This window comes from Balaenoptera acutorostrata, chromosome X (assembly GCF_949987535.1).
Source record: "Balaenoptera acutorostrata chromosome X, mBalAcu1.1, whole genome shotgun sequence".
Classification (NCBI taxonomy): Eukaryota; Metazoa; Chordata; class Mammalia; order Artiodactyla; family Balaenopteridae; genus Balaenoptera; species Balaenoptera acutorostrata.
The window spans coordinates 116,321,121-116,347,922 of record NC_080085.1 but is presented as its reverse complement, the minus strand read 5'-3'; the positions used below and the strand labels follow the sequence as shown (position 1 = coordinate 116,347,922).

The 26,802-nt window shown below is 40.2% G+C and overlaps 1 protein-coding gene across 1 annotated transcript in view; it reads left to right on the top strand.

The window, feature by feature from the left end:
• GPC3 (glypican 3) overlaps window positions 1-26,802 on the top strand; it is a 430,336-nt gene that overhangs the window by 31,247 nt on the left and 372,287 nt on the right. The window contains exon 2 of the mRNA XM_057538135.1: window positions 708-869. Coding sequence (XP_057394118.1) covers window positions 708-869 — 162 coding nt within the window. The remainder of the gene's footprint in view (window positions 1-707; window positions 870-26,802) is intronic.

Below are 26,802 nucleotides of genomic sequence, written 5' to 3'. Positions count from 1 at the left end.
TTTAAGGAGGGATTGGTTAACTGTGAGGACTGCAAAGGGTCACATTGGTTGAGGACTGAGAAGAGGTTCTGATTCCCTAACTTTGGAATAATCAAGAAGATTATTCATTTGGCAAATCTTTATCGAGATACAGGAATAAAAAAGCATTCTGCATCATAAGGGAGGTGGTGACAAGGTAGCTCAGGAATTCAGAGGAACAAGAGGTTGGCATTTGTGTTAGAGCTAGAATTGTTAAGAGTTGTAAGGGATTTTGGTGATTGAATGTTAATGTTAGCGACATTGGATTGGCCAGACATACATTTCATTAGGAAATCGTAACTGGGAGTTTGAAAGTGGCTTCTTGGTTGTGTTTTCATTCATAAATTACAATCAAGAAAAAGAAATTGTAGGAGTGAAGATTGGTCTTTTAACAGACAAATTAAATATTGGTGTTCAGTGACGTATACTTTGTGCTATAAATTAGTTTATACAACATTTATGAGTCAAACCTAGGCAATTAATTCTTACGGTTATTCAAAAAGAATCAGTCATAAAGATAATTGGGAGAAAGCAGGGATTAGTTAAGATAAACACTGATTTTGGATAATCAAGATTTTACTGTATTTTAAAAGAAATGCATTGTTTTGCCTTGTTTGCCTCCCGTGTGTGTGTGTGTGTGTGTGTGTGACACTGTGCTTACTGAAACATGAAAAACTTGTTTGTTTCAGGATCAGATTTGCAAGTATGTCTCCCCAAGGGCCCAACATGCTGCTCAAGAAAGATGGAAGAAAAATACCAACTAACAGCACGATTGAACATGGAACAGCTGCTTCAGTCTGCAAGTATGGAGCTCAAGTTCTTAATTATTCAGAATGCTGCAGTTTTCCAAGGTGAGTTCTGGGGACCATTTGAGATGTGCTGCTCAATGGCATCATTATTTGGGCACTGGGCTTTCAAACGCTAAGTATAATTTATAAATTACCATTCCAACATTAATACTTGTTATAAAAACCTCCCAGTGAGGGACTTCCCTGGTGGCGCAGTGGTTGAGAATCCGCCTGCCAATGCAGGGGACACGGGTTCGATCCCTGGTCTGGGAAAATCCCACACGCCGTGGAGCAACTAAGCCCGTGCGCCACAGCTACTGAGCCTGTGAGCCACAACTACTGAGCCCGTGTGCCTAGAGCCCGTGCTCCACAACAAGAGAAGCCACTGCAATGAGAAGCCCACGCACGGCAACGAAGAGTAGCCCCAGCTTGCCGCAACTAGAGAAAGCCCGCATGCAGCAATGAAGACCCAACACAGCCAAAAAACAAATAAAAATTAAAATTAACAAAAACCAAACAAACCTCCCAGTGAGAGATTCTGGTTAAGGAAAAACATGGTTTTTAGAGAAGCTGCATTACAATCTTTGGAAAGGTGGGTATTGTCAAAAATCATTGTCCCAGGACATTCTGTTTACCTGTATGTAAAGGATGAAATCTCTGAAGAAAGAATAAATGGTACTTTCCCTCCACTAGCCCATAAAACTTGTTTAAAAAACAAAAATGTTTACTTAAATACCATTTTCTCCAGGAGTTAGTTGGATATTTGTGGAACATGCACAAACTCTTTCTGACCATTGGGACTATTTCCATTTAAGAGGGAAAAACTGGCTTAATGGCCCTACATTTTCTCATTTGTGTGAGTGATTATCTTTGCTCTTTTTCTGAGTCTCAGTTCTTACTGCACCTGTGTATGACTGTAAAAGATAGCTGTTGTAGTGTTGCCAGAATGGGTAGGAAATTGCATTTCTCCTTATTAACTTGTAGGACTGTCATAGCTGGATGGGGAGTATCTCCCCTGATTCAGAGACCCAGGTAGGAGGATGATGGTAGTGGTGAGAGCAAACACTTATATAGCATTATGTGCTAGGTACCCTTTTAAGTGTTTTACATATATTAATTCATTTAATCCTCACAATAAACCCTATGAAGTAAGTAGTAGTATTAGTTTCCCCATTTTATGGATGAAAACTCAAGGCACAGAATGGTTACGTAACTTGCCCAAGGTCACACAGCTAATAAATAGGGAAAGTAGGATTTCAACCCAGGTGGCCTGGCTCTCAGAGTGTATGCTTTTAACTACCTCATTACGCCACTTCCTGTGAAAGAAAGTTAATTATGGATATTGGGGCTTTCTTCTATCCTTCCTTAAGCAGATGGAATCAGCTGCCTTCTTCTTGTCCCACAAGGAGAGAATTGGGATCAGATCGAAAAATAACGCTTCTGACTACTTGACATTCGAAATCTTTAGATTTATGGCACCTTTATAAGAATTAACCTGTTTGAATTGTAAGGTGGGTTGATTATAGCTTATTTTGTGTATTATAATAAAATACTTAGAATTAGCTGAGAAAATTATTCAAATTAGCTAATAAAACATACATTCACAACAGTTTCTTGGGTCAAAGCCTCGGGATGTTGGGTTGATTATATGAAGTATAATACAGAAGCTTGAAGTATTTGTTAACCTATTTATGCAGTCAGACTCTTGTGAAGAGTTTGTTGAGACTAACAATTTGGCAAAAGAATGAATCATTTAAGCTCATTTTAAAAATACATGTACCATTCATGTACTTCTTAGATTGATTTTGGAGCTGATCTACTGGCTGAAAGTGGAGTGATGAGAAGTGATACGACATGAGAATCGAGTTGAAGTGGAGGGCTGAATCTTACTCTATGGGTTGTGGAGGTGCTTTTCTAGAATGGAGTATTTGTGATTTGTTTCATTCCCAGAATAACCAAGCCCACAGATGTTATCTTACCATTGCCTGGCTGGATGGGGGTGGTGGAGTGATCACGCTGGTATTCTGGCGTGAAGAGTAGCTGACATGGCTGTCTATCTGAGGGCCTTGCATGTCAGCGTTCACGTCTCTGTCCAGTTCTGCATTTTGCATGTTGTGTTTTCTAGTTCTGGAACAGCACAAGACTAGGAGAGAAAGGAAGTTGTGACAAGATTTTGATTGGATTAGCTTCCAGATATGGCTGCTATAGAATGGAAGCTGAACACTTGTCATGTGAACAGAGGGTAGAGAGTAGGGGGCAGCACCTACTCGTTCTCTCTCTCTCTCATACACACACACACACACATACATATAAATATATTATTTCTCAAATTGTGGGGACAGGCAGAAGGACAACCCTAGCGAAGGAACATGGAGACAACTAATGTCTGAACTCACTGCCGGTGCCTTCTACCTTGTCACCATATGTACTCATTCTTTACCTTGTTTCATTCTCTCTTCTTATTCTTTTCCTGCTTCGCTCTTAGAAAAAATAAACCCCATAAGAACAAAATAAAACATGGTCCTAGACCTCAAGGCAATTATGCCATGTTTGTAGAGACATTGCCCCAAATACTTTCTGTAGGATTGTCTCCTTGTCTGGAGAGACAAGACTAAAATCAGGGACTGCTACAAGATGATGTATTACTGATTGCTGAGAAAAAGAGAGTATTCACTTTTTTCTTATAACTACTTAGTACTCCAATGAATTTAAATTGGGGGACACAGTTGCTTTTTCCCTAAAATACACCCCCTCCCCAAGATTCTGGTAGAATAAATTGTTGAGAAAATTGCTCCAATACTTCACTCCTATGAAATGTGATGTGAGCTGTTTTCACCACATGAAGTTGAAGATATCTCATCTTGATCTTGGCCTAGATCCACAATCTCTTTAGGGTTCCTTCACTAGTTCACATTGGGGGTATTAAGCAGTGAGTGCTTTCTGCAAATATGTGCACAGTTCCACGAGCAATCCTTGCTGCCTCGATTTGGAGTTTATGTCTTCGTTTGCAGGAAGCCTTTGCCCTCATAAATGAGCCTGGGGCCCTTTGCTACAGTGGTTGGAGTGCTCTATTGCTAATGTTGTTTTGATAATGATTGAAGCATTTAAAAAAGTTGTTCTTTATTTTCAATCTTTGCATTGCCTCGTTTCCTAAACTTAATTTACTTTGATGCGCTTAGTAAAATGGGGCAGCACAATCGTTTTTTGTTTCTGCTTAATTAATTGTTTTTTGAAAAACTTCCCTGAAAGTAGATTTTCTTCTCTTTTTCTTCTCCCCTACCTAATAATGATGATGATGATGATGATAATGATAATAATAATAGTGACAGTTTATTAAGTACCTACTATATGATGCTTACTTTTACATAATTATCTCATTTAATTTTCCCAGCAGCCCTATGAGGTTCATACTGTAATTATCTCCATTTTACAGATGAGGAAACTCACTGATGCCACAGCTTCTTTCAAGCCATCATGTGACATGGTTTTCCTGTTCTTAGTGTGCTTGAGGTAAAACAAAATTAAGAAATTGTAGGATTTGTGGTCCTTGAGAAGAAAAATGGGATAGAATTCTGAGTTTTTCATCATATCTCCACCACCTCTACACTTTCAAGCCTTGAGTTCTATTTTCCTTGTAGAATTTCATTATAACTTTCAACCTTGTACCATCAGGAAATATTTGGGGTATGTCCGGGTTTTTTCTGTACGCTGGAGGATTCCAGTCTTCCCCAGGGTACCACTGACTTTGAGTGAGAACAGACTTTTCAGAATGCAGCAACACTTCGCTTTTCTGGAAGTTGTCTCTCTCACAACTTGAACTCTCTTCATCAGAGAGGAGAAATGGTGGTTAAGCAGAAAACATCTCTGTGTACCTAAAACGACATGGAGCTCCTGCTTTATGTAGTTGACTCATCTGAGAGCTCCTGGGTCCTTGTTCAGAGCCTACTACCGTTCTGAATTTATGCACAGTCTTTACAAGCTTGATTTTCTAGTTTTCCAGCCAGTAGTAGATAAGCAGTTAACTAGAAGGGCTTTGAAAGACTGCCAGAGGGAGGTACATATGAGCAGCAAGAAGTTAACGAGTGACAGTAAGAGTGGAGGACATAAAAGTGACTCAAGAACTCACTGAATGTGGCAGTTGGGGGCATTTTATAGAGGGGTATATCCCTACCTGTCTCAGTAGCCCCTATGTTATAATAGATCCAACAACTAATGTTCCTAGTGATGGCTGTGACTTGATAAGGAAAGATCAAGTTATGTTCACTGTTTTTCCCTTAATATTTCCATTTTGAACGGCTAAAAATATTTTTGGTGCTTCAAGGCAATGGAAGAAACACTGGACTTGGAGTCAGAAAAATCTAAGTTCTAATTCTAGTTCTCTGTTTATGGCCTTTATGACTTTGGGTGGTTACTTAGACTCTAATAGCCTCAGTTTTCTTATCTGCAAAATGGGGATAATAATTACAGTCCTGCTTTCCTCAGGAGTAGAGAGAATATATGTGAAAATGTCTTGAAAACTGTAAGGCACTATATACATGCATTATTATCTAGACAGCTCATTTTTGTGGACCACTTCACCCCACGTGGGGCCAGGTAAATGATGCATTACCATTACAGACATAATCCTAGACAAAGCTGGACTTCATGATGTAATTCAACAACTTTTGCCCCATGTAGATGATGTTGAAGCAGCTCCAGTGCACAGGTGAGAGAGCACTTAGGCAAAGGACCATTTGAAAGAGGGGTTTATTTTATGCATTCTTAGATGTGAAGCTGAGCTCTTTGAAATGTCAATACTTCCAGGAGCAATCCTTTTTTCAGCTTCCTGAAGCTTCTCTTCCAAATATACCTCTCTGGTATATTTTACACACAAGCAAGAGGCTAGATCACGAAGGCGTTGTTGTGTTCAGGTCGTATTTTTGTTGCATTTTCTGGTGCACGCTATCATGGCAGAGAGGAAGAAAAGTACTATCTTCATCCAGCGTTGGAAGGCTTTCTCCTACCTGCTGTCTGCGGAGGAGATCAAGGGGGAGGAAGCAGGGTTGCTGTGCGTCTTCTGTTTCTCTGCTCCCTTATTTTCTGTTTCCATCTGCTCTTGGCAGTTCTTCCACTTTTTTTCTGTCAGATTCCTGTCTCTCCCTCTCCCCCTAAGTAAAATTGCCCTTGGTTAGAACACCGTCTTCCATCAGCTCAGAGCAATTTCTCCAGTCATTTCTGCTTGAAATAACTGTTTAGGGACACTATTCAAGCAAAGCTCTTTCCCTTCACAGTTAATATGTGACTAAATAATTGCTTGAGTGTTGATAAACATGTTTTTGAGGTTCAATCATTTGTTAATTTAGTTGTTATAATGTAGTGGGGATTTTAAGTGAGTACTGAGCAATTTTTCTCCATTTCACGCCTTTTTCCTCTCGACTAGTCTGACAGCTCCTGCCCATGCTGAGCTGCACTGAACTCCTCCCCTCAAACTGCCGGCCGTTCCGTCACAACCCTTTCTTTTTTGAAAATAACGTATACGGGAGAGAATAATTACATTGATGTCTAATCAGAACTTAATTCATTTGCCGGGGCCAAATATAATGACATTAAACTGAATAGGAGAATTTTAGGAACGCAGACCATGACCATGAGTGAGGTTATATATCCTCAGAAATGTAAATTATTAATCAAACCACTCATCTGTACAGCAAAGCTCTAGTAATCCCATTATAAAAGGGTGAATTTCTCATCAGAGGCCAGAAGATGCTGGCTTTAATTAGTGTACTTTTATGGAGTTGACTCAAAGAGATATTTTGGTTACAAAGTTATAAAAAATGTGATTCTTTAATTATTAGTGCTGTTGGAAAAACAACTGGAAACTGGGTGTTTAAAGTTATTTTGGTTTTAAACTAAGAACTTTCTGGATTTAATTCAGTTTCAGAATTCTGTGGCTTTAGCAGAGCCAGAGGCTGGGGAGAGTTGTAAACCTTTCCTGTGCCCTCTATTGATTTAGAAGTCAGTCATTAGACCGAAAACTGTTTAATAAAAAGAGCCTACAAAAATGGTGGGTGCGGAGTGTTCTTGGGCCAACAGTGAGGTGAGGAGATTATGTAGATTAACTCCTTACCCCAGCGCGTGCCCCTTGGTTCAGTAGGGCTCTGAACTCCCCCCTATAGCTGCCATTATCATGGCCCTCCTTCTCACTAGTGGGCCCAACAAAGCAAATTAAAGGACATTGTCCCTGCCCTCTAGAAGCTTCCAGGAAAAATACCACTTTTGCGCAGAGTGATTATTCCCCACCCCTCCCCCACTGGGATTTGTTTACTTTCTGAAAACGTATGTTCCTTCTCCTCTTTCTGTCTCACTGAATTGCAGTACCTGATATTTGAGTAATGAAGCATATGTTTGAGAGATTTGAATTCTCCTGTCAATCGAGTGGAGGTAGAAACAATTTTCCTCTAAGCTGGAAGTGGTAACGTAGAAATTAAAAACACCTTTCCTTCCACTGACTGTGAGATGCTTCCAGGGGCTGCGGCACACCCTCATACTCCTGCTTTTCCCTGTCTCCTCTTTCAGTCAGTCACCAGCTCTTGTTTCTTCTTTCATACTTCCCCCCCATCTTTTCCCTACATTCTGTTCCCCTTTGCCCTCCCTGGGCCTCAGTTGTCTCACTGATCACATGCCGTTGCCTTCTAGCTCTGTTTCTCTGATTTTAGTTCCGGGCTCCATCAGCTTACATCTAGACTACCTGCAAAGGACGAATGGGGTTTCATACCTTTAGTCTGCTCCTTTGCTTCCCAGTTCAGCAGTGGAGTGTAAGTTTAAGAGGGCAGGCTCTGGAGTCACTTGGGCTGGGTTTGAATGAGTCTAGGTGGCATAGGTAGGAGATGTGGAGCTGGTGTGGAGAAGAGAAAGTTGAAGGCTTGGGGTGAGAATCAGACACCTCCTCACTGAATATGTATTTAAGCCAGGGAGAGATGAATGAAAAATGTCCTGTTCTGAAGTGTTTTACTTATATTATCTCATTTAGACCTCACAACAACCCAATGAAGTTGGTACTATTATTAGCCTCATTTTATTGCTGAGGAAGTGGAGGCTTAGAGAGATTAAGTAAGTTGTCTAAAGTTGCACAGCCAATAGATAAATGGCAGAGACAGGAATTGAACCCAGGACGTACAGCTCCAGGGCCTGTGCCCTTAATCACCATGTGTTTTATAGCCACTGTGTATTTTGTTTCATGGTCACAGACAATCTCCCCAGTTCTAGCTTTCTTTCTTGCAGGGGAATTCTATTATATTTAACTAAAAGCATTTGCTGAGCAAGTACCTAGCACGTCTGAAGGCAGGTATTGTAGGGGATTCAAAGATAAAAACTACCTCATGCCTACCTTCAAGTAGCTCAAATTTCAGAAACTGAGACTTTTATGCGTGAGTAATTTGGGTACAAGGCATCCTATGGGAAATGAGGTAAGAAAAATTTTAGCAGGTTTCTAAGGGAATAGGGGTGAATCCAGGTTTTTTAAGGCTCAAAGCTTACACAGTTTGAATGCCCTCTTAGAAGAAGGAGACAAAGTGAAAAAACAAAATGCCTGTGAGGTTGGAAGAGATTAATTCCAACTGGAGGGTAGAGGTTCTTGGAGGAGATTGCCTGTATGAATTCTCCAGACAGACGTGGCTTTTGATCAAAGAAAAGGGCCGGTAAGGGAGTTAGGTAAATCAGTGCACATCTTTTTCTAAATTTAAATTAAAATTTAAACATTATTAATTGCCTACTAGATACCAGTCTTTCTGGACTCCCTAGCTAGCCTTATGGTCATCCCTTTTGAAAGGACAAAACATCTAGGCGAGAAGCAGAGGGGCATAGTGAGACGGGCATGCACTCTGCCTTCAGGCAGACTTGAGTCTAAGTCCCAGCTCTACCACCTCCTCTCTTTGTTACCAAGGGCAACTCACTTCTCTCTGAGCCATGAATTAAAGAGGGTTAAATTCGGTGAGGACTGTGAAGAACTCAGGCCTGTGCTGCTCTATAGGAACCAAATGCATGGTAGCCATTGTTTTTGTTATTCCCTCTCGTACATTTATAAGCATAATTGTATATGAAATATAATATCTGCTTTGTGGTATTGAATGTCACATATCTGGTACATATACATTTAAAAAATGCTTTTTATGCTTTAATATAATTTAATTAATATTGAAATGTTCTAATATACCCACTCATAATCTTGTCATTCAGAGAAAACTGCTAATAACATTTGTGTGTGTTTTCATTCTTTCTCTGTGTCTATATGTATATTTAAGACTAAATAGTATATGTTTTCTGCATGGTCCTCTAGTGGTCTGAATGAGTTAACATAGCCTCTAGATCTAACTAGCAATGGCAGACTCTGATTTCATTGAGTTGATTAGGAGAGGAAGGAGAACAAAAATGATGAAATCAGGATGTTTATCGTGCTTCCCTCCTTTGGTTGAAGTTCTTTAGCATTAGTACTGGACCTGATTAACCGAAATGTAATTATCAGATTAGACCAGGTTCTACAGTATTCCCTCTCCTGGGATCCTGTGTTTTTTCTTTCTAGCACTTATCAAGTTGGTAGTGATATATGATGGTTATTTGATTAACGTGGGTCTCCTTTACTAGAGAATGATCTCTCTGAGGGTAGGGCTTATGCGTATTCTACCTCAACCCTGTATCCCCCAACAAGACAGTAGACACTCAGTAAATGTTTCAGTGAATACACACAGACACACAGACACACAGACACACACACAATTAAAATAAGTAGTATTAATAGAAACAGGTTACTATCTCTTCCACTTCCTCTGCAATAACTACTGATACCACTATGACCAGATGGACAGAAAAGTTATAAGCTGTTGCCTACAGCATTTGTTTCTAGGTTTTGAAATCTACTCAGATATAAGATCTTAAAAGTCTATAGATAGTGGATCGATGCTTACCCATTGAGATGGAATGTAATAGAGCAAACTTTGTTTCAAGATATTCTTTTTTTAAAATAAGTTTTTACTATACAAATGAGTATACATGTTTATTAGCTAAAATGAAAAAAAAAACCACGAAGAAATGAAAAAGTAGAAAATAAAATGACCCACATTCTATCCCCCAGAGGATAACTACTATTAACGTTTTAGTATATAATCTTACATACTTTTGTTCAGCATTGTACATATATAGGTGTGTGTGTATATATTTAAAAAGTGGATTACACTGCTCTTTCATGTAATGTATTATAGCCATCTTTCCATGTAACTATTTCTATACTATAATAACAATATTTAGAGGCCACCTACTACTTAGTCATGCTGTTGTCTCATATGTTATTAATCCAACCCTTTCTATTGTTAGAAATTTAGGTTACTTTCAGTAGACCATAGTGAGATAAATAATGTCCATTAAGTATATTTATGCATGTCTTTAGTTATTTCCTCAGGATAAATTCCTGGAACTGGAATTGCTGGGTCAGAGGCTATGCAGTTTTTAAGGTTTCTCACATTTATTGCCTATTTGACTTCTGTAAAGTTGTATCTCTTTTCACTCCCGCTAGCAATGTATGAATGTCCATTTTCCTGACCATTTGCTGTTTGCCCTTTTACAATAACCCCAGTTTAGGTGAAGAAATAGTACTCTTTTCTTTTTTTTTTATTTTTATTTTTTGCTTATATTATTTATTTTTGGCTGCATTGGGTCTTCATTGCTGCGCACAGGCTTTCTCTAGTTGTGGCGAGTGGGGGCTACTCTTCGTTGCAGTGCGTGGGCTTCTCATTGCAGTGGCTTCTCTTGTTGTGGAGCATGGGCTCTAGGCGCGCGGGCTTCAGCAGTTGTGGCACGTGGGCTCAGTAGTTGTGGCTCGTGGGCTCCAGAGTACAGGCTCCGTAGTTGTGGCGCACGGGCTTCGTTGCTCCGTGGCATGTGGGATCTTCCCAGACCAGGGCTCGAACCCATGTCCCTTGCATTGGCAGGCGGATTCTTAACCACTGAGCTACCAGGGAAGTCCCCTCTTTTTTTATTAGGAAAATTTGTTGGTCATTTGTACTTTTTATTTTGTGTTTTTTCTCATTAATATTCTTTCATCATTTAAAAAAATTTAGCTGTTCATTGTTCTTATTGAGATGCCCTTTTCTTATTGATTTTTAAGAGCTCTTTGTATATTCAGGATGCTAACCCATTTTATATGTTATAAATTGCTTTTACTGATTTGTTAATTCAATTTTTATTTTTTATGGTGGTTTAAAAGCACCTTCAGTCAAATATGTCAGTATCTTCCTTTGGCTTCCAATATATTGTTTGACTCTTTCCTAATAGATGTTAGCCTTAGATGAATCAGACATGTGTTGTATTTCCTATTCTGAGAGTATCTGTGTAAAAATCGGTAATAAAGTGTCTGAGTTTGTTTCTTATGTGTAAGATAACACCTGATCTGCCGACTTGCCAGAGCTTCTGAGGATCAAAAGAGGTAATGTATATAAAAATGCTTTGAAAAGTTTAAAGGACGATTGTTGTTGTTATTCAGTTGTCTTTGACACTGACCACTAGTCTGAACGAGTTCCTGTTTACTGTACTGCTATCAGCATTGCCTTTTTTCCTCCTGGATTGGAGACCTTTCTGACCATTTACTAGGACATAATCTTGGTCTCGAGTTGCACTGGAGTCTGTGCTCTGGTAGCTGGAAAGGTGCTGGGAGGGTGGTGAAACGTTACCTGCAACCAGTCTCTTTGCCTGGAGCGTGGATTCTGGGCACCCTTCCCACCTTCCCAGCTGAGAAAATGGGCCCTGGAACTACTCTTTGATGTAGTGTGTGTGTTTACTCCCACATGCCCCAGCCCTTGAAGGGTAGCTAAAGAAACTCATTCAGTGAGGCCAAAGGGCCTGTTCCTGTCCAACAGAGTAGTAGGTGGGGGAAAACCCGAAAGCCTTCTGTCCACACTTCTGTTCCTGGGGACTGGAGAAACAGTACTCTTTCTAGCAATTAACATTTGAAACAGATACACTGGCCTATCAGATAAATCAGTGGTTTAGCATTGTTTTGTGGTACACATTCTGGAAAGAGTTGTTTATTGGGAAAACCTTTTTTTTTAAAATTGTGAGATGACCAGAATTATCCCTCTCTAAATGCCAGCTTAAAAAAATCAGTGGCAGGAAAGACAAAGTATCTCATGCATCAAAGTAATCATTAGTGGGAAAACAAAGTGTGTTCTTTCTGGCAATCTCTGCCAGAATGTTGAGATGGCTGATAGTGAAAGAGGAGGCTTAAATGATGCACATATTATTTCATATATAACCTTGAGGGCTTTTGTTTTTGTTTTGATGGGAGGGAAAGATAGTGTATATTCAGATAACTTAAGCCTTCTTGAAGGTCAGAGGCCTCTGGAAAGTTGGTGAGGTTAGACATTTGAACTCATCTGGGTCACTTACATGAAGGAGAAGCAAGGTTAACTAAGTTTACTGAGAGTCTACTATGTGCTAGGTTTGATTAATCTTCCTAATGGTAGTGATACCGCTAGATATTATTATCCCCATGTCACAGATATGGAAGCTGGAGCTAGGAGCCATTAAGCAATTTGCCCAAGGCCACATAACCAGTAAGTGGCAGCATTAAGTTTCTAACTTCAAAGTCATTGCTCTTTTCATTGAGCCACACTGTCTCCCTTGGAGGTAGACGATAAAAATAAGATTTATGAAGTGATAAAAATGATCATAGAGAGTTTTGAGAAATAGAAGGTGCTGTTAGGAATCTGTACAGTAATGGAGAAATAAACAAAATGCCCCAAGAATGGCCCCCAAATTTTATTTGGCATAAGGATTCAAATTCCATTGATGTGAAACGATTCTCTGTAGGGACATACTAGGGCGAGTTAATTGTACCCCGAGTGTTCTATGGCAGCGCGGCAGCCTTTCCTGTTGCCTCATAAAGAATCGCACACACCCCCTTCAGAGTTCATTTTAGTACTTTTCAGCCTGACATCTAAAGGAGCTGCTACTCTGATGAACACAACCTGGCCAGATGTTATTATTTTGCACTACATTTAATTTCTTCCTGCTAAAGATTTAGACTTCTTTTCCCTGATAAAGATCAGGGGAAATTGTCTGGTATTTACAAAATCCCATCCAGGCGTATCTTTTACAATGTTCACTTAGCAAAGTTTATTAGATTATTAGGGCTTTAAACCCTTGGGCTCTTTCAGTATTGAAATTAAAAAAAAAGAAAAACCCAAACATCTTCAACAAATTTAAGTGGCATAATTAGACCCTGGGCTTGTCTTACAGGCATTTTAGAAATATGAAAATGATTTAAATAGTATTTGCTTCCTGAGAAACTTGCTGAGTTTGACAGGGATGAAAGGAAGGCGGTTATGCTCCTTTGGTCTCCTGAGTTAATGGGGAAAGTGATATCTGAAACTGAAATAAATTTGCTAGAGTTGTGTGGTGAAATTACTCCCATAAGTAGTTAGCCATATTGCACAGGGCCTCTCTTTCTTGGCCTAGTTAAAATGTGGGCACTACAGTGTTAGAAGAACACGTGGGTCTGTCATTTCCTTGCTCATGAAATCTATTGGTACTTAGAGGAAACACTGAACTGGACTCTTTGAACTCTAATTCTTTGCTCATATCTACAATTCTAGGCGTATGAAGACCGTAATAGAAATATTCAATATTCTCAGGGTATAATAAGTTATGGTTTGTACACACTGTAGTTTTCCTCAAGGGATTTCAGCGTGCTTTACGTGCAATAATTATATTTTCAAGCATTTCCAAGTTGAAAGTTAGTGGCACTCCTGTTATTTTCTCTTTTGTGTGAATGTAGACATGGGAGGATTGAGACGGTGACCTGAATTAGTCAAAGTAAGGAGCTAGGAACTGATCTGGAGCTTTCTCTATATGATGTACATAAGAGAGAGAAGCTAGACAGAAGCAGTCTAATTATGCTTATTTGTTTTGGGTAGTGGGGTGGAGTGGTCCTAATTCAGGCACCAGAATTTTGGACCATTAGACTTGGCATAAGAAAGAGAGAGGAATGTTTAAGAACACTGAATGGAAGTGTTAATTACATATGCCAACTTGAGCGTTTTATTCTATTGTATATTTACTTGGCATTAGACTAGGTTTTGAACAAATTATTAAAGCCTCGTTCTTTAGAGACTATGTTAGAAATGTCTCACAATAAAGCAGGACCACAGTTGGCCTTTTCCTGCTTATTCTGAAGGTGGTCAGAAGCCCTTTATATGAAAACTGTAATAATGCAAACATATGTCTGTACATTAAATATACAAGCAATAAATGCTGAAATGGCAGAAGTGAAGGCAAGGCAGGAGGTAAATATTTTGTAAAAATTAATGATCTTGAGTGAACTCTCATTAACTGTGGCTCTGTTAATTTGAATATTGTGATAATTTGACTTGGACTGAAGTTTACTTTCATCCCATTTATGAAGAAAGAATCTGCTAAACAAATTAATAGTGTATATAAGATTTGTGGGAAGGCATGTTTAACTTGCTTGAAGGACTTGAGCAAGCCCATTAATTGGGGCTGCTAATTACAATGAGCTTTGCTTATTAAAGCAAACCTGATAGAACCTCTCCTTGGAAACACTTTATTAGCAGTGATTTTGAGTTACTCTAGGTATAGAAAAAAATAATAAAAAGTAGTCTACTGTTTAAGAGAATCGATTCTGGAATAAATCTCATTACCTAGGGGAGCCCACTTAACCTCTCTAAGCCTCAATTTCCTCATCTCTAAAACAGGGATAATAAATAATAGGACCTAACCACACACAGTTGTTGTGAGAAGTAAATGATATGATGCGTGTAAAACTTAGCATAGTGCCTAGTATACAGCAAGTGCTCAATAAATGTTCGCTGGTGTCTGTTTTTCTTGGAAAGTAGCTGTCAGTCACACTTCACTTACTGAAACTATCCCTTCCTTCATCAAATCAGATTAGTGAAGATGTTCCCAGACAACATCCTGTTTGTTGAGCTAGCGCTCCTGAATTTGAATAAGAGGCCCTCTGGGGACAGTAACTTAATAAATTGTCCTCCCTGTTCTATAGACCAAATATACACATGGAAGGGGATGATTACCAGGTTCAAAGTCTTTTCAGTTTCCCAGGAGGGAAATTCTAATTGAGCAGATTTTAGGTTATAAGCCTAGTTGACCATGAGTTGAGATTGTGAAGTTATTTTGGAGCCTGAAAAATACCAAGAGTTTATATGTCTGAATATTTTATAACATTTCTAATATTATTCCTTCTCTGCTATCCTATTGATAGTACATAAATTATAGGTGTTAGTTTTGAAAGAGAAATTGGTAAATACTGGTAAATATAAAACAGAATATAAATACCACCCAGAATTCTAACACCTAGAGATGACCATAAGCTTTCTGCCTTTCTCTCTGCATATATTCAAATACACACATGTAGATTTCCTTACAAAAATGGAATCATACTGCACACATTAAAAGCAGCGCTATTGATAAAACAGAGAGGGTGCATGTTATTTTCAGGTGTGCCTTAAAATAGGGCATTAATTTGTAATCATGAGATGGACTTGAACTTGAAAAATTGCATATAATTTTACATCTGAGAGTCCTTCTCAGATCTGTTTCTGTTGAGACCGGTAGAAATTCAGCACAGAGAATATGGATTCAATTATCTTTATAGGTCCATTATAATTCGGAATTGATGTGTGTGTGTGTGTGTGTGTGTGTGTGAGAGAGAGAGAGAGAGAGAGAGAGAGAGAGAGAGGGAGACTGCCTGTGTATCCTGGGTGGAGATTTTTCCCTGCTGTGTGGTCTAGTGACAAGAGCATTGGACTGGGGGTAAGAAGATATGGCTTGTAGCTCTGACTCCATCATGACTCACTGGATGACCTTAGGCAATTAATTTCATTTCTCTGGGCTTTCCTTTTCTCATATATAAAATGTGGGGTTAGACCAGATAATTTCTACAGCTGCTTGCAGCTCAAAGAGTCTGAGTTTTTTAAAATCAAAGTTGCCTGTCTGCCTGGAAGAACCTGAGACTCTGTGGATATCTTCCTGAAGAGAAGACAGTGATGAATCTCAACAGTTTCTTTGGCGCCAGATAGACCAAAGCTGTAATTTTTAGCCTATCAGGCATTTGACTTTTGAAAGTGCTAAATCCTCCATTAGGAATAAATGTGGAAGCTGCAGGTTATTTATTGTTATTTACACTTCCCATTCATAACTGTCAGCATCAAAGGCACTGTCGACATAACTGCGTCAATGAGGTTAGCTTTAATCAGTTTAGTGGCGGCTAAGTCACAAATATATCAAATAGCCAATCATAATGCAGGAGTCCTCTAAAGCCTGACTGAATTATTTATTTTGTTATGATGAAAATGTCTGGGCTTTATTGGGTTTTTTTTGAAGAACTTGATTCGGCTTGAAGTCTAGAAGATAAAAGATCAGTGATTGTCTCTTAGATTTTTATTCTGCCTTCCTTCAAGGCTTTTCATTTTTCACAAGCCGTTGTTAGCACTTTTAAGTCAAGGTGAGAGAGCTGTGATATTTTTTATCTTAGGGGTTTAAGCACGTGGGAAAAACTTTTACCTTTGATTTCTTATCCCCCTTCTGACATGTGGAAGCTGTGTGACCTTGAACTAACCACTTAATCTGTTTGAGCCTCATTTTCTCTGTCTGTAAAATGGGGATAATCTTAGTCTTTTCTAAATCTCAAATTGTTATGAGACCAAAATAAGATAATGCTTTAGCTGCCATGCAAATGTATGATAAACTTATTATCATTAAGTTTATTGCTATTATTTAAGCCTTCAGTAGGGACGTCTGACTTGATAGATACCATGCTGAAAAATTATGTGGAAGTCAGTTTTATACATCAGAACTCTTCTGTGTCTTACATTATATCGATATATTACCACAGAAAATTTTGTCCTCCAGAGGTCATTAAAAAATTAAAGGATTCAACAAACTTAAAATATATTCAGTACTGAAAAATGAGCTATATTCAAATTAAACATGCATACTGCAAATCATATGAAATACAGTGCTACAAATATAGCTCCAGAGACTCTGAAAAGGGAAATAATTCATCTTGATTCAAAAATGCTCAGGACCTTTTAGGGGATGGGATGAGGGGGGTGAGGGAATGGGTGGCTGGCAGTGGGAGGTCAGGGAGAGGAGAAGAACAAGAAGAAAAACATTTAAAATATAGCTGTCCTGAACAGTCCTCTCTGTGTCATTATAATAATGTCTGCACACTTATTATTCTTTTTCCAGACATCTTTAATACAGACGGTGAAACTATAGTAGAAATGTGCCTTTGTGCTTACAATAAAGTTGTATGGGCTCTCTACGAATCACTTTTGTTTCCTTTTTTTCTACCCAACCATTCAGAGGCTCTGGTTACTGGTATAGCAGGAAAGAAAAGAGATAAACAGTTAAGAGCCAAAGCAAAACACAAAGGAAGCAAGATTGGAAAATGGAGAAGCGTGGGGGGAGAACATTTGAGCATAGCAACATGGTCACTAGTAGGAAGAAACTGTTTCAGGTTTACATACTGAATTATCTCATGTTTAAGTTGAGTCACGGCTAATTAATTTTCATGTGCTAAAGCAAATTTGCGTGTATTGAGCATGTACTAACTGAGAGCGGCATTTATTGAAAATTGAAGAGCTAGGCGGTTTTATTCCTGATGTGACTGAAGCTGTGCTCCCAGGAATGATTTTTCAGCCTCATCTGATTGCAAGGCCCTTGGGAAGCTCAGCCCACAGAGAAGCGCCGGCCTTGGAATCAGAACACGTAGCTTCCAGTTCCAGCTTGATCTTTCTTCTAGCTCTGGGACCTGCAACCGGCAGGGATCTTTTCCCAAATCTGCAGGTTAGGCTAGGTCTCTTTGCCATCTTGCTCCTTCCCGCCTGCTCCATGCTCCCTTCCTTTATCCTAGCACTTACCAAACTGGAAATGATGTGCTGTGGATCGGGGAGGAGGATGTTTGTCCCTTTCACTGAACTGAAGCTCCTCGAGGATCTTCTTTGAGCTCATCTCTGTATCTCTACCTCCTAGTTGGGTGTTGGTGAGTGGATACACGTAGTAGATTTTCAGCACATGTTGGTGGAACTTTATTTAGTGTCTCTAAACCTTGGGTTTCTCATCTATAAAATGGAGCTACTACATGTTCAGTCTATATTATTTAGGAGAATATGAAGATGTGTATATAAAATTGCATATTAAACCAAACAGCACTACACACTCACTCATGTAAGGGGCTATTACAAATTAGGGTTGTTATGTGTAAGTCACATTTAAAAATATAGGGCTATCTTCTTAATGGAATTTGGGCAAGTTAACTTTTCTGAAGTGCAGTTTGTCTGTCCAAAGAGGTGAGTAGACTAGCACATTGTTCCTTAACTGGATGGGTTGGAGGGGTTCCACAAAGCCCCTGAAATTGTATATAAAATGTTTTGTGTATGTGACTTTTTTTCTGGAGAGAGAGCACGTATCTTAAATCAGATTTGGGGGTCTATGCACCCCCAAACAGTTAAGAACCACAAGGCTAGCTAATCTCTAAGATTCCATTCCACTCTAATCTGATTCTATTAGAATCAGAATCCTAGTCTGGACAAATAGATTCATGTTTCTGATTATTTAATGGACTCAAATAAGTAGCCTCAGTTATTTTAACAGCACTAAAGTCAGGATTCCCAGATTTAATAATATCCTTTTGGGTACTGATTGTTGGTATATTCTGCTACCACTCAGATGCCAACTTGGCTTGAGGGGAGAACTATTGTTTCGAATGTTGCCTCCCATCTCTTTTCTCAAATGTAGTTATTTTGTCCTCACCTATGTTGCTTTTAAGAGGGGCTGGATTTTGGTTTGCAGAATTAGACGCTTTACTCATGTTTGTCAACTGAGTGCAGTAAACATCCCTTAAAGAAATCAAATAGCAATAGCAAAGCTAAAGCCCAGGAGAGGCATTAGAGGAGTTGCACCTTTTAGGAGCCCAGCTGTGTTTATTGTGATCGTAATGAAGCTACTGTATACCATTTAGTTCTCTTGGGAAGCGATACAGTTAAAATCCAAACATCTGTAGAAATAGCAAGGTGGATTCAAGTTAGTTATGTACACTGAGCTTTCTCTTTTAATAAAGAGAACTGGGAGAAAAAGTATCAGATTAAGAAGTACGGGCAGTTTTTACGGTGAGTAGAAGGAAGTAGTCTTCCAGTCTGTTTTAGAATCCTATTCATTGCTGACACTGGAAGGAGAAGACTGCTGACCATATGGGTGATCTCATCATAATCTGTGGGAGAAGAGCATCCTCCAACCAATCACTTAGACCAGTATAGTGGGAAAAAAAACCGATCAGGGAATAGGAAGCAGAAGGTAGACTCTTTATTCATGGCTCTGCCACTAAACAGGTAGTGTATCATTGAGTAAGTCTCTTCCTGATGCTGAGCTTCCTGGCCTAGTCGTCATCTAGGGGCCTGTTCCGAGACTGCTGTAATTATTAATTAATTAATTAATTTTTAATAGATCTTTATTGGAGTATAATTGCTTCACAATAGTGTGTTAGTTTCTGTTGTACAACAAAGTGAATCAGCCATATGCATACATATATCCCCATATCTCCTCCCTCTTGCGTCTCCCTCCCACCCTCCCTATCCCACCCCTCTAGGTGGTCACGAAGCATGAGCTGATCTCCCTGTGCTATGCAGCTGCTTCCCACTAGCTATCTATTTGACATTCGGTAGTGTATATATGTCCATGCCACTCTCTCACTTCGTCCCACCTTACCCTTCCCCCTCCCCGTGTCCTCAAGTCCATTCTCTACATCTGCGTCTTTATTCCTGTCCTGCCCCTAGGTTCTTCAGAACCATTTTTTTTTTTAGATTCCATATATATGTGTTAGCATACGGTATTTGTTTTTCTCTTTCTGACTTACTTCACTCTGTATGGAAGACTCTAGGTCCATCCACCTCATAATAATTATAATAATAGTGAGCGTTTCCATTGATTGTCTACTATGTGCCACTATGTTATGTGTTTTAAAACAAAATTGACTTACTTCTTATAGTAATCCTGTTAGGTAGGTGGTATTATCTTCATTTTATGGATGAGGAAAACTGAAGTGTAGAGAGGATAAGCAACTTGTCCAAGTACTGGCCTCTGCCCACTCCTTCCTTCCTTCTCTTCTCCCCCAGCCAGCCATCGCCAAGTCCTGCTGGTTATACACCTCTTTGTTATCCCTACAACCACTGCCCTGGTTTCAATGCTCAGCTCTAGCCTGGACTTTTTTTTTTTTTTAATTTTATTTATTTATTTATTTATTTATGGCTGTGTTGGGTCTTCGTTTCTGTGCGAGGGCTTTCTCTAATTGTGGCAAGTGGGGGCCACTCTTCATTGCGGTGCACGGGCATCTCACTATCGCGGCCTCTCTTGTTGCGGAGCACAGGCTCCAGACGCACAGGCTCAGTAGTTGTGGCTCACGGGCCTAGTTGCTCCGCGGCATGTGGGATCTTCCCAGACCAGGGCTCGAACCCGTGTCCCCTGCATTGGCAGGCAGATTCTCAACCACTGCGCCACCAGGGAAGCCCTAGCCTGGACTTTTAAACCACTTCCTAACTAATCTCCCTGCTTCCAGTTTTGTACCCTTCCTCTAATGTCTGTCAGTTTTTAAGACGTAACTCAGGTACCATTTCTTCCAAGAAACCTTCCCCGACCACCCCCTGCACTGGATTAGGTTACTTTCTTCCATGTCCCATAATGCCTTGTTTGTCTCTGGTCTGCTTCATTAATAATATAACACTAGCCAATGTTTAATAGGTGTCTACTATCTACCAAGTACTGTGTTAAGCTCATTATATGCATTAAGTCATCGAATCCTCACAACAACCATATGAAGTGTAGATATTATTAATACCGTGTTTTACAGATGTTCAGTAACTTGCCCACGATCACAAAGCTATTGCATACCAGAGCTGGAATTTCAAACCCAGACACGCTTGAGAGCCTGGTCTCTCAGCCTCTGCTCTCTACTGTCTTTTGCCTCAAGTACTGCCTTCACTATGGCTCTTTCTTAAATTACTTTTTAAAATAATTTGGATTTCGTGAAATCCAAATTAAAGTTTGAAGCTGAAAATGAACCATTCTCAGGCATTTTTGATAGACTTGAAGCACTAAAATGACCCCAGGATCAGGTAATTCTATATTTATATAAAGCTAAACGCTTTAGAACATTTTTACTTCCAGGAGACACATGGTTCCTATTTTCCAGGTAACAAAACTGAGGATAGAGTTGCCTTCCATTCACATTCTGATGAGGAAGACCTTGGTCCATGAGGTGCTTTTTCACGTTAACCTTTTCTTTCATGAAACATAGAAATCGTTTGGTGTCTAACCAGAGAAGCACTCACGAGTGATTTACGGGCTTCGGGGGGGTGCTTTGTTGATTGAGTCTAGTTATTTGATGCTGTCTCATTTTCTTTTCCTAAACAACTTGTGCGTGAGCGTGTCTGGGAGGATGTGATAGAAAAGGACATGCATATCAAGGTTTTATTGCCTGGAGGCTTATGTGAATCAGCACCTTCATTTTACTGAGTTTCTTTTTGCCTCAAGTGCCAGATTTTCTCCATCTTTTTTGACAATGTCAAGTATTTTGGTAGGTGCACTACATAATTTTAGTAGTGGGCACTGCTGATGTTTATTATGAGAAGGCTTTGAGAAAGGGTTCTTAGGAGAAAGGGTTCTTACGAGAAAAGGTTGTTGATTCTCCCAGGGTTTTGACCTTCTGAGAAAATCACTTATTCATAAATCGTCCCTCCATTTAGGGCCATGTGCAAGCCTGATAACTGGTCTCCCCTGCAGCCCCCCACCCCCGAGAGAGAGTGGGAATGACTTGGGTGGAGCAGGGGAGCTAAGCGGGTCTGGCTGGACTCCTTTGCCAAGGCCCTCTATGAAGTCCCCGGAGGCTTGGCGAGAGAGTGAGTCCTTCATTTTTGATATTTTTTCAAATTACAAAGGTAATTTTTGGAGATGGAAAAATGAGTCCAGTATTTAGATGTGCTTAATGTAAAAAAGAAAAAAAAAAGCAATACAGAAATATCTAGAGTAAAAAGTAAAAGTAAAAAAGTTGCAAGTCCCCCCCCTTTGTCCCTGTCCCTCTGTCTTAGTGCCTTTGCCAACTGGAAACACTGTCAAGTTTGATGTGTGTATCCTTCCAAACCGTTTCCCATGCATTTGTATATGTACACACACACTCACTAGTCACTCACAGTTTTTTCACTACATAAATGTAATCGTACCATATGTACTGTTTTGCAACATACTTTTCCACTTCATATATCTTTGACATCTTTCAAACTAAGTACTTAAAGACTTTGGCCTTTTTAAAAACAGTTGTGTAATATTCCTATCTGTTTCCTCTCCTACTGGCAACCATTTGGGTTTGTTGTTTACCTTTTTTCTCTGACACACAGTGCTGAAGGGAATATCTTTAGTTATATCTTCTCATGCACTTGAAAGGCTATCCCTGGAGCAGAATCCCCTAGAAGGAGGACTGTTGGGTCCAGGGCAAGGTTTCCAGGGGCAACAGGCCAGTATTACACTTTCTGCTGCCTCCCAACGTGCACAGAGAGCCAGCATTTTCCATAGCTCACTGGGGAAGCACCTAATTGATTGCTCCAGAGGACTGACCCTGAGCAATCTGCCTAGGAAATTGTGTCCTTTTTTCAGTGTGCCAGAAGCCAAGAAACACCAAGCTTCTGGCTCAGCCCTGTGAAGTTGTCTCAAGTAGAAGACCTAAATCCTGCTGTCATACTATAGGCTGGAATTTCGAGGGCATTTTTTGTTTAGATGCCTCAAAAATTTTATTTCTCTGTTTCTGTCAGCCAGTCAACAACTACTTAGTGAGCACCTACTGTATGCCAGGCACCTCAGGGCACCTTCAGACACACACATGGTAGTATGCAGCTGTATTCCTCAAAAATGTAGTCTTGTCTGCTTATGGACATGCTCTCTCTGTGTTATTTTTATGTCTTAATTAAGGGCTCACAGAAGAAATGCTTTGATTTAGATGGAGTTTCAATTGTATTTCACAAATAATCCACTTAAAGTGGGTTAGTTTGTTGTTTGCTTTTTGGCCCTATTCATATAAATCACTCTCTCTATAGAAAAACATCAAATTCTGTTTTCACAGAAGGCAGGGAAATAAGTTGTTTACACATCACCATTTGACTCCCTTTACCCCCATCCTCATTACAAACATCTCAGCCACCCAAGTGAAGTTTATTTAAACTCCCAAGCTATCCACGCAAACAAGACCCCTACAGCTAAGGAGTTTGGAGGAAGAAAGGACTGGGGTTGTCTGCTATTTCCCTAGTCTCTCTTCTGGGTTCAGAATATTTCTCTTCATGGGTTAATTTACTACCCAGAGGTGGGTTTTGTGTCCTTTCTCGGTTTTATAAATTAAGGAAGGTGGTTCCATGATGTCACAGTGTCTCAGAGTTGACAGGAAGTTTTAGAGGTCATCGAATGCAACCCTCCTGCCTCCGTGTGACACCTCTGTACAACATATCCCAAGGCAGTGATCATTTGGTCTTGGCGTGAAAACCTCTTGTGATGAAGGAAGCCTCCCCTTTAAGAAGCAGCTCGTTTCATTTTTGGTCGGCTTTTAATTGCTACTTTTTATGTTTGTTGGGCCAAAATCAGTCCCCTTGTAACTCTTTTCACCATACTGGTCGCTCTCATGTGGATAGGCTTCTATTTGGTGATTATTCCCCTAAATTGCGGTGCCCAGAATTGCCCAATACAGAGCACAGAGTAGCAATCACCTCCTATAGTCTACATACTACACTTTTATTGAGGCAGCCAGCCTAAGACACTCACTTGTGAGTCAATGAGCGTTGAACTTAAAGTCTCGCAAAATTCTCCAAATTGATGTCGCCAGCTTTCATCCCATGTTTGGGGTGTTCGTCTTATATGATAATAGCATCTTGTTAAATTTCAGCTAAAACTGTAGCCTGTTGAGATCACTAGGGTTTCAAAATGGGTTAACTGTGCCTTGTAGCTTCATGTAATTTGTAAATTTGATCAGCGTACTATTTACGCCATCATACTAGTCACTGATAAAAATGCTGAGCAGAGCAGATCACGTAGGTTCCGCCTCAGAAACTTCCTTTTAGATTGACATTAATCTATTAACTAGCACCTTTGGGTACAGCCATTAAAGCAGTGAAGGAACCAGCCAGCAGTATTCTTTTCAATCTATAGCAGTCTATCTTGGACATGACTCTTCACTTTGTTCTAAACCCTCTTGAAATCCAAAAGCAGTATATCCACTGTTTTCTCTTGGTTTTCAGCCCAATACTCCCATCATAAAAGGAAATGAGGTTACTCTGGCATGACTTGTTCTTATAAAACTATGCCAGCTTCTTGTGACTGCTTCTTCCTTTTTGAAATGCTCACAAATCTGCTTGATGCTGTGTTCTGAAATCTTGCTTGGGATTGATGTTAGACTGAAGAGATTATTATTTGTGACCACCTTCTTTTCCCCTTTAAGGAATATGGGAACCAGAGGGGCTTTGTTTTCACTCACCCTCACCATCTCTCCCACACCTGTGTTTCCCAAATACTCCTTTCTTTGTCACCTTTTCCCATGCTGGGTGACTCTCCTCCTTCCCATTCCATCAGAGCACTGCCCTCAGTTTTCCTAGGTGAGACCTACTTAGTATGCTAATGGGTGCTAATGGGCTAAGATGTTTTCAACAATGAGTAATCTGTTTGCTTTTTGAGCAGGGCCTAAATCCCAACATGTGATTAGGATGGTGGTAATTTTGGGCATCATGGCGGTTATTAATGTAGTGTGGGAGGCTAAAACCTTTTGTTTCCTCTCAAATAGGTGACTGCCATTTAAACTCCATGTATGGCTTTCTGCCAATTGTGTTGCCGGCGATTTCAAGCCAAATTGATTGGCTAATTGCTTGTGGTCATCCGGCTTTTCAGCTGCCTGTGTGGCATCCCTGGAGGTAATTAGCACTTCCAGAATTGGGGGTGAATTGGAGTTATTCATGGTCATGGCTTCTGTTTTGGGAGCCGGGGCTGCACTAGCTTGGTTATGAGTGAATCATTTTTACTTTAAAATGATTACTGAGGATTGATGAGTTTCTTTAACAATTTAAAAAAATCCATTATGGAGGAGTTTGATATACAGTTGCCTTCTAGAGTCATTTAAAGTGGCCATTGGGTTCTATATATTGTGTGATAAACTCATTGGTAGGAAATAGCTTCAAAAATGTTGAGCATTTTCCAAAAGCAACTGGAATTTCAATTGCAGCCCTGTAACAGCACACATAGTGGAATATTTTTCAGCCAGTGTTATGCTAAACAGTATAGAATATATTTTTCATTAAGAATGTCTTCATATGTAAATGTCATGTAAAAACCACTGGAATCTGACAGCGATCCCCAAATTTAGAATCATCAGAACGTCAAGGTGATTGTTCTCTTGTAAAAACAGTGTTCCTGGGCTTCCCTGGTGGCGCAGTGGTTAAGAATCCGCCTGCCAATGCAGGGGACACGGGTTCGAGCCCTGGTCCGGGAAGATCCCACATGCCGCGGAGCAACTAAGCCCGTGCACCACAACTACTGAGCCTGCGGTCTAGAGCCCATGAGCCACAACTCCTGAGCCCACGTGCCACAACTGCTGAAGCCCACGCGCCTAGAGCCCGTGCTACGCACAAGAGAAGCCACCGCAATGAGAAGCCCGCGCACCGCAACGAAGAGTAGCCCCCGCTCACCACAACTAGAGAAAGCCCACGTGCAGCAACGAAGACCCAACACAGCCAAAGATAAATAAATAAATAAATTTATAAAAACAACAACAACAACAAAAACCCCCAGTGTTCCTGGGCAACTTACAAGGGCAGAGAATGCCCAAGCAGAGCATCTCAGGGTTCTGCCATTTCCCCCTAAAACCTGGCATTTGTCAGGGTAAATCAGCATTGAAATTCTACCTGTGGCAGTAGAGGAAAGCCCAGAGTCATCTGCTTATTTTGATTGTTCCTTTTTCATAATTAAATGGTAACTGATGTTATCATCTTTGGAAGATCCAGCTTGAGGGTGATACGCTTTTGCAATGCAAATAAACAGTGGGTTTGGGTCAATGCCGAGCCTCGGGCTGGGAAGCCTTGGCCCAACCAGCTGTTATGTTCCAGTTGTTCCCATGCTTTTCAGGGTGGTCCCCCAGTCTTCGACCTGCTAGCCACAGTGTACAGTCCTTCTCTTAGCAATTCTTCTAGTTTTCCCTCTTTCTGTCTTAGATTCCCAGCCTTGACTAATGTTGGAATTCAGGGAAGGCTAGAAGGAAAAGGCAGTAATTCCTTTCCTCTGTCCTCCCAATGACCAGTCAAGCCCTACCCTCGATTTCAGGGTGAGGTTCTAGAGATGACATGATTTAGGTGATTCTCTTTTACATTCTTGTTTTAAAGCATCTCACAAATGGGGAAGCAGTGCCTGACATCTACCGTGTCTCATCTCTGATCAGAGCTTCCAGCCTGTTTTCTCTACTTCCTGTTTTCAGCAAGTCTGATTTTTACTTTCACTTGCTTGTCTATTCTCAGCCTGTCTCCTCTCCCTGACTAAATTGGTCAGATTTTGTTTCCTAAAAGGAGATTAAATTGCTCTTTGCTGGAAAAGACAATCACTGGCATGGTGTGTGTGTGTGTGTGTGTGTGTGTGTGTGTGTGTGTGTGTGTGTGTGTGTGTGTGTGTGTGTGTGTGTGTGTGTGTGTGTGTGTGTGTTGTGTGTGTTGGCAAGGGGTGCTTGGGCGGGGAGTGTAAGGCTTCTTTTCTAAAGTCTGTTTTTAATCCTAATGACTCTCTTAGTTCTAAGACTGTTTGAGTTCAAATCCTAGTTCTGCCTCTACGTGATCTTGGGCAAGAGATTTATGTTCTCAGAGCTTCAGTTTCCCCATCTTTAAAATGGATGGCAGAAGAATCTATCTCATACAGTTGTAGTGTGGACCAA